Source organism: Notamacropus eugenii, chromosome 2 (genome assembly GCF_028372415.1).
Source record: "Notamacropus eugenii isolate mMacEug1 chromosome 2, mMacEug1.pri_v2, whole genome shotgun sequence".
Lineage (NCBI taxonomy): Eukaryota > Metazoa > Chordata > Mammalia > Diprotodontia > Macropodidae > Notamacropus > Notamacropus eugenii.
In genome coordinates this window covers 357,825,057-357,837,597 of record NC_092873.1, presented here as the reverse complement: position 1 = coordinate 357,837,597, position 12,541 = coordinate 357,825,057, and the positions used below count along the sequence as shown (strand labels likewise).

At 41.3% G+C, this 12,541-nt stretch overlaps 1 protein-coding gene across 1 annotated transcript; it reads left to right on the top strand.

The window, feature by feature from the left end:
* Positions 1 to 471: 471 nt before the first annotated feature.
* On the top strand, positions 472 to 12,291 carry KRT32 (keratin 32). Its single transcript, XM_072646429.1, has 7 exons — positions 472 to 975; positions 2,910 to 2,992; positions 3,153 to 3,309; positions 6,782 to 6,943; positions 7,039 to 7,164; positions 10,038 to 10,258; positions 11,871 to 12,291. The coding sequence occupies exons 1-7, from the start codon at positions 472 to 474 to the stop codon at positions 11,989 to 11,991; spliced, it is 1,374 nt and encodes a 457-aa protein (XP_072502530.1). The 3' UTR covers positions 11,992 to 12,291.
* Positions 12,292 to 12,541: the final 250 nt, after the last annotated feature.

Sequence of the window (12,541 nt, the reverse complement as noted above, 5' to 3'; positions counted from 1 at the left end):
TATAACTTCTTCCTCCCACACTATTCTGTCTTAAGAGGTCTTCAGCATGCCCTTTTTATGGGCAATGATCAGTGTGCTACCTGACTGAAAGCTTTCCCAGGGCCCTGAAGAGGCGGGGGCCATGTCCATCTTTGCCAGGGGGCTAGGAAGGTGGGTGATGCCCCACCCTTGTAATGAGGGTCATTCCAGCCTTTGAAGATGTGTCCAGAAGCTCTTACTCTGACTATCAATAGTCAGAGCTCCGAGTCCTCTCTGCTTAAATGACAAGCCTAGGATATTTTATGAGCAATGGAACCTCCGGAAATTAAGTAACAAATTAATTACTAGCTTCCTTGGGTGCTGAGTCTAAACACAAACAATATCACCCAGGAACTTTCATGATTGACGCCCCCTCTTCTCTATCCTCCGTAGTATATAAGGCTTTTAGAAGATTAAGTTGAGTAGACACCAGCCAAACAGGTACCTCATACCATGACATCTAACTGTTGTGTCACTGCCACTGGCTCTCTGGGGACTGGCAAGGCTTGTACCAGGGCTGCCTCAGTCTGCTCCACCAGCATGAGCTGTAGACCGGAGGTCTTCACGTCCTACATCTGCCAGCCCATGGGCTATGTGCCCGGTGTCTGCTTGCCTACCACCTACCGGCCAACCAGTTGCCTCCCTAAGACCTACCTGTCATCTCCCTGTCGGCCGAGCAGCTGTCATCCATCCTGCTCCTTACCAGGAAGTTGCAGCATCCCTTGTTCTGTGGGGGGTTGCAACTGGTACTGTGATGGCATTTTCAATGCCAATGAGAAGGAGACCATGCAGCTCCTCAATGATCGCCTGGCCAACTACCTGGAGAAAGTGCGCCAGCTGGAACAAGAGAATGCCAATCTGGAAAGCAAGATTCAAGAAACCTGCCAATCTCAAATGCCCACCATATGTCCTGATTATCAGTCTTATTTCAGGACTATTGAAGAACTCCAGCAGAAGGTAATGGCTAATTCTTGGTGAACCAAGTCATCAACTAATTGCAGGGAGGCATGTGTATATCACCATAGAGGCTGTGTGGTACAGTGGAAAGGATATTTCATTTAGTTTTAAAGCACATGGGTTTAAATCACAGCTCTGACATTTATTAAATGGGTGATCTTGGGTAGGTCAGTTTGGTTTGGAGGCAAATAGATGGTATAGTGGATACAGGTCTGTGCTTGGTGTTGGGAAGACCTGAATTCAAATCTGCCCTGGGATATGTACTAGCTGTGTGACCTTAGGCAAGTCACTTAACCTCTGTCTGCCTCAGTTTTTTCATTTGTAAAATAGGGATAATAATATCCCCTACCTTTCAAGGTTGTTGAGGGTCAAATGAGATAATACTTGTACAGCAGTTAGCACAGTGTCTTCTATATGGTAGGCACTATTTAAATGTTAGCTATTGCTATTATTATTAGCAGCTAGATGTCTCAGTAGGTAGAGCACCAGGCCTGGAATCAGGAAGATCTTGGTTCAAATCTGTCCTCAGATACTTACTAGCTATGTGACCCTGGGCAAGTCACTTAACCTCTGCCTTAACTCACTGGAGAAGGAAATGGCAAATCACTCCAGTATCTTTACCAAGAAAACCCCACGTGTACAGCGTTGGAGTGCTGTGGTCTGTGGGGCCACAAAGAGCTGGACAGAACTGAACTCTGAGTATCGTCACCATCGTCCCCGTGGGCCCAGTTCTCTTATAAGTAAAATGAAGGGTTGGGCCAGATGGCTCCTAAGGTGTCTTCCAGTTCTAAAGCTAAGGTCCTATGATTTCATACCCCAAAAGGGCATCCTGGATTCCATGTGATGATAGTTTAACATATGAAGAAGAAAGACGTGTGCCCAGAGAGCGGCACTGTGTCCTGTTATGGGATATTTGTCTTATTGGTAGTACACTGGAGCAGCTTGATTCCGGTCCTGGCTTTATTGCTGAGTGGCTACATAAACCCGGGCAAATCATATCATTCTGTGCCTCTGTTTCCTCCTCGGTAAAGTGAAGGGGTGGGGTCAGATGTGATAAAATCCTAATCTTGTAGAAAGTTAGAACCGGAAGGAATCCTGGGGATTATCCATTGAAGCCCCACACTCTGAGTCAGTGAGGGGCAGCATTGCATAGTGGAAAGACCATTGCGCTTTCAGAAAAGAACCCTAGCACTAACAATTACTAGATGTGTGACCTTGGGAAAGTCATTAAACTTCTCTGAGACTCAGTTTCCTTATTTGTAAAATGGGGGTAGTAATATTTGAACTTGCCACCACACAGGAGTATTGTAAAACTTTACTTTTATTATTTGAAGTAAAGTAGAAACGTTAGTACTGCTACTAGTAGTAAGTACAGTTATGAATGTGGAGACTAAGATCCCAAGGTTCCGTGCAACATGGTAGGGACATTTCAATGACTTCTAAGTTTCCTTCTAACTATAAAATTCTATGAATTTCTCTTTTCCTGACACTTTACTAAGTATATAAAAAATGAAGAGCAGAATTTTTCTTTGTCTAAATCTATAATGTAATAATTATAGGGAACTTCTGGTGTGGGAATTTCCTTCACTGTGTGGGCAACTCCTCTGTAATTTGTAATCTTAGAGAACTGCCCTGGTCAATGAGAGGTTGGGACAGTCAACATCTGTCAACAGTCAGAGCTCAAACAGTCTTTCTGACAGTAAGGTTGGCCATCTATAATCACATGGTTTCTTCTCATGAAGTTATGAAATCAAAATCTGGTTCTCCAGTAACCTGAGATTCATGAAATATCCCAAAGTTCTTCAAGGTGGTTTTCCTGGAACTCTCTTGCTTTGGGAAATTTTCTGTCAGAGGGAATGCACTTCTGCTGAGTCCTAGGCTTTTCCTGATACTGATTCCACTGTCAATTTGTTATTTATGCCCGTCCTCCCCAGGTTCTGTGCACCAAAGCAGAGAATGCCAGGATGGTTGTGCAGATTGATAATGCCAAGCTGGCTGCAGATGACTTCAGAACCAAGTGAGTTGGGATGAGTCAAGAACCAAATAGATGACTGCCTTCCCCACTGTGCCGGCTTGCTATTCTACAGGGACTGGAAAAACTCTGGGTGTCTCATTCCTTCTGGGAGGTTAAATGCTGCTTCATCTGTTCAGTCCCTGAGTCTGTTCTGTATGTGTAGGTATGAGACGGAGGTGTCCCTGCGCCAGCTGGTGGAGGCCGACATCAATGGCCTGCGGAGGATCCTGGATGAACTGACTCTGTGCAAGGCTGACCTGGAGGCCCAGGTGGAGTCACTGAAGGAGGAGCTGCTCTGTCTCAAGAAGAATCATGAAGAGGTAAGCCCCTTTGACATCCCAGGTAAAACATGAGGGATGCTTTTGGGCAGGTGTCCTACCTTTCTGACCCTTAAAGATACGGGAATTGGGCTAGGTGATCTTTAATCAGAGTACCCTAGATGTCCATCATTTTACAGATGAGAAAACTGACACCCAGAGAGGATAGATGATTGTCCCATGATTACACAAGTAGTGAGTGACAATAATAATAACTATTTATTATTAACTATTATTTATATAGCACTTTTTATGTGGCAAGCACTTTGCTCAGAACTTTACAATGTTATCTCATTTGTTTCTCACAACAAGCCTGGGAGTTGGGTGCTATTATTATGCCCATTTCTCAGAGGAGAAAACTGAGGTAAATAAAGGTTAAGTGACTTATCCAGGGTCACACAGCCAGTAAGCATCTGAGGTCCATTTTGAACTCAGGTCTTCTTGATTCCAGTACCAGAACTCTATCCATTATACCACCTAGCTGCCTCAGAACTGGGATTTGAACCCAGATCCTCTGAGTCCATGTCTAATGCTCTTTTCTGTCTGTACCACACTACCTTCTGGTTTCCAAGCTCATGATCCTCTGGCCGGAGTTGACTATGAGCAGTTGGCGCACCTCACCAGCTCTGAGTGCAGACCTTCTTGTATCTATTTTGTACTGGACCAATTGCTTCCTCTGTGTCAGGAACTGTGTTAATCACTGGAGGGTACAAAGTAAGACAAACCTTGTGGAACATACATTCTAGTGGAAGAGAGAACAAATACATTATCAGGTACATGCCAGATATATATATATATATATATATATATATATATATATATATATATATATATATATGTATATATATATGTATATGGTAGATAGAGGGTAATCTGAGGGTGCTACCAGCAGTAAGAAAGCCCAAATACCCAGAGTTTTCTGTTTCCTTTGTGAGGTTAAATGAATTCCTATCCCCTGCCCAGGGCAGAAGCAATCAGGATGAAAATTTAACAAGTTACTATAAATTCTGGCCAGTCTTTACTCAGAGTTTGCCTGAGAAATAACAGTCAGTCATCAAGAGTTTACTGAGCCCTCCCAGAGAGCATAACATTAACATGAATCATTCTAGTCTAACAAGGTTGAGCAGAGAAACTCACCCTAAGGACCAATATTAAGTACCTGGACTTCCTCTAAAGACTCTATTAGAGGCAACTTCCTCTGTTTTGGAGCCAGAGCTGGGAGCAGACTTGTATTTGGTCCACAGAATAATGAAGTCTCAGGCTTGAAGTAGACCTCCCACTTAGTGCAGAAATCACCCTGAGATATAGTCCTCTGCTCTCTGTTTGAGTGGGTGGTGCTCTCCAACCTTAGTCCTTGAAAACTAAGTATAGCCTGGTGCTTTTCTTTGAGTTGTTTTTCAGTTGTGTCTGACTCTTCATGACCTCATTTGGAGTTACCTTGACAAAGATACTGGAGTGGTTTGCCATCTTCTTCTCCAGCTCATTTTATAGATGAGGAAATTGAGGCATACAGAGTTAAGTGATTTGCTTAGGGTCACACAGCTGGTAAGTGTCTGAGGCCAGATTTGAACTCATGAAGATGAATCTTCCTGGCTACAGGCCTGGTGTTCTATCCACAGCACCACTTAGTTGCCCTATGCTTCTCATCAGGACTATTCACAGTGACTTTTTTTTTCCCTGGGAGAAATCATGAGTTAGCAGAGATTCAGAAAGCCGATTAAGAATAACTCATAGGACTTTACCTCCAAAGGTCCAAATAAAAGTCATCAAGCTGTTTTTTTTTTTAAATTTTCAATTCAACTCTACAAATGCTACAAAAAGAGGAGATGAAACTATCACTTTTTTTCTGATGACATTATATTTTATCAGCAAAGAGACTAATTCAGACATTTAAAGATGTCAGCAAAATAGCATGATACAAAGTAACCTCATGAAAATCAAAATTCTATTTCAGCACTGATTTCTATTACAGCAAGAGTGAACCCAGGAGAAAAAAACAAGAAATATAACAAAGGATTAAAATGTAAGATCTTTGAAAGTGGGAATTTTTCCTTTCATTTTTCTATCCCCAGTGCCTGTTATCTCATCTCTGCAGAGAATTCCCATTATGGAAACTCTCTTCACTGATGTAGTTTATAGCTCGGTTTTTTATCTTATCAGTTTCTATAGATTCAGTTATCTCCATGTTAAGTCCTGTATGGACTTCAAGTGGAAAGTCCCATTCAAAATAATTGTAAGATGTACAAAATATCTGAGATATTTTACTAAGGCACATACATATTCTTGTATTTGTACTATTTTAATTCAATTCAAGGAGCATTTATTAAACACTTACTATGTGCAAGGCACCATGTTTGATTCTATGGATTGAGTTTACACATGGTAGTATGGAATACCATATAGAGGATTAGCCTTGGAGAGTGAAAGACCTGAGTTCAAATTATCCTGGCTACTTGGTCATGGGCTATTCACTTAAGCTCTTCATGTCCTAGGGAATATTATAAAAATATAAAATACAGACAATTAGTCAAAAATATTTATTAAGAACTTATTATATGCCATGCACTGTGTTGTGGTGGGAATACAATAAAAGGTAAAAACAATCCTTGATCTCTAAGAACTAATGCTCTAGTAGGGGAGTAAAATGTAGGTAGGAGGGTAGAAAGGAACAAGATTATGAAGAGCTCTGAATGACAAATAGAAGGCTTTATATTTCATCCTCAGGGTAATAGGGAGCCAATAAAGCTCATGGGGAGGGGGAAGATGTGTGATACAGTCAGACATACATTTTAGAGCAGTCATCTTGGCAGCTGAGTGGAGGATGGATTGAAATGGGAAGAGATGAGGCTGGGAGACAATTAGAAGACTCTTACTATTTACTTTAGAGGTAAGGGTCTGAACGAGTGTTGTGACTACGGGAATGGAGAGAAGGGGATGAGAACAAGAGATGTTGTGAAGGTAGATGTGGCAATATTTGGCAAAAGATCGGACAGCTGAAGTGGTTGTAAGTTTAGATAACTGGGAAGATGGTAGTGTCTTTGCCAGCAATATGAAAGTTTGGGAAAGAGAATGGTCTAGGGGAGGGGAAGATAATGAGTTTTGTTCTGGACATGTTGAATTTTAGATGCTGATGGGACATCTAGTTCAAGATGAACAAAAAGCATTTGGTGATTCAGGACCCTTAGCGTGGAGATGATGACTGAACTTATGGAAACTGATGAAATCCATGAATAAGTTAGTCAAATTGTCAACTGCATGAGTGGAGAGAATTTCCATAATGGGAGTTCTCTACAAAATGAAATCACAGGGGATACAAACAAAAGGAAACAGTGCCTGCCCTCACAGAGCTTATATTCTACTTCTTTGTTTGAATATAGCACGTTTTTCCTTAAGCATCATGATATCTCTTTAAGGGAGAAGAGTCAGTACTTTGTGGGACTGTATACTTGGCTCTGGAACTTTTGTGTCTTTGCAGGAAGTCAATACCCTTCGCTGTCAGCTTGGGGACCGGCTCAACATTGCAGTGGATGCTGCTCCTCCTGTTGACCTGAACAGGATGCTGGAAGAGATGAGGTGTCAGTATGAGACGGTGGTGGAGAACAACCGCAGAGATGTGGAGGAGTGGTTCAATGCTCAGGTGAGTTTCTCCCAGGGGCCACTTGGGCTGCTTCCAATGTCCTTGAGAAGAGAACAATGGTGTTTTCAAGTGCCCTGTGTCTCCTTGGGTTTCAGATGGAGGAACTTAACCAGCAAGTGACCACAAGCTCAGAGCAGCTCCAGGGCTACCAGTCAGACATTATTGATCTGAGGCGTGCCATTAATGCTCTAGAGATTGAGCTACAGGCCCAGCATAGCATGGTGAGTACAGCTGGGGCTCTCACCTCTTGAGAAATGTTGAAAACAACATCTCACCAGGCAGCAGACAAGTGTATGCATGTCCCATTACCTATTCAATTAAGTTCTCTGTTCTTACAGATGGTATCAGTCACCAAGAAGTGGTTTAGTTCTCCATGTTGGAAAGAAAAGAGGAGATAGAAATCAATCCTTAGCCCTCACCCAAACCTTCTGACAGTTGAGATGTTAATCTAGCCTAGGGGGCCATAATTGTGTGTGTGTGTGTGTGTGTGTGTGTGTGTGTGTGTGTGTGTGTATCACAGACCCTTTTGGCAGATTGAAAAAGCCTAAAGACCCTTCCTCAGAATAGAGTTTTTAAGTGTAAAAAAAAAACAATACACAGGATTATAAAGGAAACCAATTATGTTGAAATGCAGTCATCAAAATATTTTTAAAAAACAAGTTCATGGACCACAGGTTAAGTACCCCAATCTAATTTGACTTTTAGCATCTGAATACATGTTGTAGTTCAGTCATTTTCAGTGATGTCCAACTTTTTGTGATGCCATTTGGGATTTTCTTGGCTAAGATATCAAAATGATTCGTCATTTCCTTCTTCAGCTCATTTTACAGATGAGAAAACTGGGGCAAACATGGTTAAGTGACTTGCCCAAAGTCATGATTAGTATCTGAGGCTGGATTTGAATTCATGTCATCCTAACTCCAGGGTTGGTACTCTATTCACTGTACCACCTAACTACTCTGGACACGTAACAGGCACTTAATAAATATTCTTTGACCGACTGAGTTTTCTAAAGATCTATCACAGAATATCAGAGTTGAAAGAGACCTCAGAGATCATATATTCCTAAGTGGCATTTATACAAAACTGTGTACTCCACTCCCTCTAGATAATTTGTACCTCACAATGACCCTGAGAGGTGGGTATTGCACATATTAATATCCCTGTCTTACAGATGAAGAAAATAGAGCTCAGAAAAGTTTATTCTTAGAGATGAGGGGATTAATTTCTATCTCCTCTCCTTGCTCAGACTTGAGGAGTTGGACCACTGCTTGGTGACTGACATCATCACAAAGAACAGATCTTTCTGAGTCCCAATTCCCTCTCAGAGAGTGACTTGTCTGGTCATAGAGCGAGTGTCAGAGGCAGGACTTGAACCCAAGTCATGCTGAAATCTGACTCTGGAATCAGAGAAGTTGGGTTTGAATTTCATTTCTGTTACATTCCACTTGTGGGACCTTGCGTAAGTGATTTAACTTCTCTGTACCTCAGTTTTCTCATCTGTAAAATGAGAGGATAGAGTTAAATGGATTGTGAGATCCCTTTCATTTCTTCATCTATATTCCTAAGATCCTGTGACTTCAGGTTCAGCTCTCTACCCATTGGACTATACTGCAATTTGTACCTGGCCAAAAACCATTTTTATACCATCACTGACAAATGGTTAGTCATCTGTATCATGCTTGAAAACCTCCAGCAAGGGGGATTCTGCTACTTCCTATGGTTGTTGTTAAGTCAGTCAGTCATGTCTGACTCTTTGAGGTTTTCTTGGCAAGGATACTAGAGTGGTTTGCCATTTCCCTCTCTGGTGTGTCCCCATTTTACATTTATTTATGAAGAACTGAGGCAAAACGGGATGAAGTAACTTGTCCAGGGTCACACAGTAAATATCTAAGGCCAGATTTGAACTTATATTTTCCTGATTCCAAGTCCAGGGTTCTAGTCACTCCTATATCTAGCTACCCATTTTCAGTGGTTGTCTGTTCCAATTTTAAACAATTCTAACGGACAGGATGTTGTGCCTTATGTGCAGAGGTATGCTGTTGAATGTTTAACAACTGAGTTTCCAGAAAAAAAAGTACTGCACCTGTGCTTTTAAGTTTAATCTGCATTTATTAACATTTTCTCCACCACTTTCTTAAATCTAGATAATCAGTAAAACAATAAATTAAGCCCTGATTTATAGCTTGCTGGTTTTGAAGGTGCTAAAAATTTAAGTTGTTTTCTTTCCAGCCTGTCCAAGCTGAGTATAGTCATAAGCACACTCTTGCTTATGTGAAAGTGAACTCAACCTCTGCAGATTCCATCTGTTGCTACCAATTCTACCCTCTGACCCAATCTTTTGTTGTTGTTCAGTCATTTAAGTTGTATCTGATTCATTGGACCATTGCTTGGTGACTGACATCATTACTAAGAACATTTTGGGGTTTTCTTGGCAAAGATACTGGAGTGTTTTGTCATTTCTTTCTCTAGCTTATTTTACAGATGAGGAAACTGAGGCAAACAGTGGCTTGCCCAAAGTCACACCACTAGTAAGTGCCTGAGGCTGAATTTGAACTCAGAAAGCTGAGTCTTCCTGACTTTAGGTCTGGCAGTCTATTCACTGTGCCACCTAGCTACCCAATGTTTAAGTAAAGTTAAACAAAAGACACAGAAAGATTGGCTGTGTCTGATGGCATATGTCCCAAACTGGAGGTAGACTAACACTTCTCCACTGATGTTTCAACATCTATCTTTTGGAATCAAAGATCTGAATTTTACTGATTTTCAATGTTGTTTTGAGCACTGTGCATGTTCTCCTAGTTTTCTTTATTTCACCTTGTGTTAGTTCATACAAGTCTTCTAAGCTTCTCTGAATTCTTCCTAGTTGTAATTTCTTGTTCTGTTCCATGCATATACCATGGTCATTCAGCCATCCTCCAATTGATGGGTACCCAATTTCCCCCTATTTCTTGCCATCACAAGTGTTGCTACCTTGGTATCTATAGGGCTTTTGAGGGATCATTTTCTATGACAAAAGACCTTGACTTCTGGTTTTGATTTACAATATGGAAATAGTCCTACCTCTCCCAGTCATATCTCTCCTTTTTTACAGAGAAGTTCTCTGGAAAACACTCTAAATGAAACAGAAGCCCGCTACAGCTCCCAGCTGGCTCAGATGCAGTGTATGATCACTAATGTGGAGTCCCAGTTGGCTGACATTCGCTGTGACCTGGAGAGGCAGAACCAAGAGTATAAAGTTCTCTTAGATGTCAAGGCCCGCCTGGAATGTGAGATTGCCACATATCACAGTCTTCTGGAGAGTGAAGACTGCAAGTAAGTGGGTCAACTGTCTTTAGTGGGCAGAGGGGAGGAAAGAACACAGAAAGCAATCAGGGTTTAAATATCTAATGAACTAACAGCTTAAACTTCCTCTGAGAAAATAGTTCATTGAGTCATAAGACCACAGAACTAAGACATCTCTTCCAACCCTGCCATTTTTTAACTGAGGAAACTGTTATCTAGAGAAGTGACTTATCCAAATAGTAAGTGACAAGAGTCATGATTTGAACCCAGCTCTTCTGACTCCAAATCTAGTGTACTTTCTAATGCTACACATATTGCTGGTATGCTGTAAGAGACAACAAAGGTCATGTTTTTTTATGTGGATATTCCAAACCTAGAGTCCTAACTTCCTTGTCATGGGTTGACGTGATGCTGCTGAGTCAATGTAGTCCCAGGAAAGAAAAGATAAAAGAGCTGGTTTTTAGTTCTGGCCCTACCCATTCACTGGTTGTGTGACTTTGGGCAACTTTCTTTAAGCTCTCTGAGCCTCAGTTTCCTTACCTATAAAATGGAAACAATATCTACCCTACCTCTCTCCTAAAGATATTGTGAATCATAAATGAACTATGCAAAATTGTATGTTATATTAGATAGTAGATAGGGCAGTTACATGGCTCAGTGGATAGAGCATGGGGCCTAGAGTTTGGAGACTCATCTTCCTGAATTCAAATCCAGCTTCAGACACCTACTAGCTAAGTGACCCTGGGAAAATCCCTTAACCCTGTTTGCCTCAGTTTCCTTATCTGTCAAATAGGCTGGAGAAACAAATGGCAAATCACTATAGTATCTCTGCCAAGAAAACCCCAAGTGGAGTCAGACATGACCGAAACAACTGAACCACAAAACACTAATGAGAAACCAGGGCCTACGGTCAGTGGGGACCTATAATTGTCATGGAAACTTCTCTTGACTGTGATGCAGAGTGACGAACAGGCAGAAGGGATGGGGGATTATATTAGAAACAATATTTGACTATACACATTGTTCAGAGCCTGAGAAAACAGATTTTCTCTCCAATTAAAGGAGCATAGGCTGGATTTTATAAGGAAGTCATTATAGACATACACAAGAAAAAACTAATAATTAAAAATAGATGTGCATCATCAAATAATTGCTGGCTAATAAGAACCCAGATAAAGAGGCTTCTTGGAATGTTTCTAATGGTTTGCTCTGGATGTCCTGTTTGGTTTCAGTTGTGCAGTCAAGCACAAGGGCAATTTTTTTAACTCAATCAGGTTCAAGGTTTGCCTTTAACACATATTGACTATGTGACCCTGGGCAAGTCACTTAACTTCTCATTGTCCCAGACAACTAAGGCTCTAAAGTGGAAGCTTCCTTATTGAGAGTTCCCTACAACAATGAAATTACATACCTCAAACCCCTGTCATTCAATCTGTCCCTTTAGTGCAATGTAAGCTCCCCAAAGACTGGGGCTGTTTTTCATTTTGTCTCTATATTCCAGACATATAACATAGACACTGACATGTATTAAGTACTTGATAAAAGCTTATTGAATTGAGATCACTTTTTGTCTTTACCTGTATTAGGTAGTAATCATTTGCTTCTCTATTAAATCCAACCCAAATGATGTTTTCTACTGCAGACTGCCCTGCAATCCATGTACCACTTCCTCTTCCTGTACCCCATGTGTACCCCGCACTGTCTGTGTACCCCGGACTGTCTGTGTGCCATGCACACCTTGCACCCCGATGGGCCGGTACTGAAGTCTTCATTGGAACAGATGGGAATTCAAATGCAGATAAAATTTCTGGTGTCTCCTGAGACCTCTGGCCAACCAAGATGCTTAACTCCTGGCAGATGACTGAAGCTTCCCCAACACACTGTCATCACCTTCTAAGGCTGCATTCTTCAAACTGTATATCTTATCATTTCATTGGTTGATGCATGCCTCTTTCATGGTCGTTCCCATTTTCTTTGCCATTTAAGAACCTCCAGAGAGCAATTAGTTCCAGCTGCTAATTAACTAATAAAAAAAGCTATTTTCAGAGACCCAGCAAACATCATTTTCTGTCTAAGTCATTTGTGTGGCTGTATTCCTTGGGGAGGTTTGTGCCTTTGGATTCATAGGGATGGGCCAGCATAACTCTTTATTTCAGTCAATCCACATATATTTGTTGAGAATTTACAATGTATGAGGCACTGTATTAGGTGTTGGAAGGGGTGATGTGAAGGAGGCAAAATAAGTATCAATTATGATTTTGGCCAGTAGTAAGTTATAATACAGTTGGTGAGACATGAGTATACACATATAAA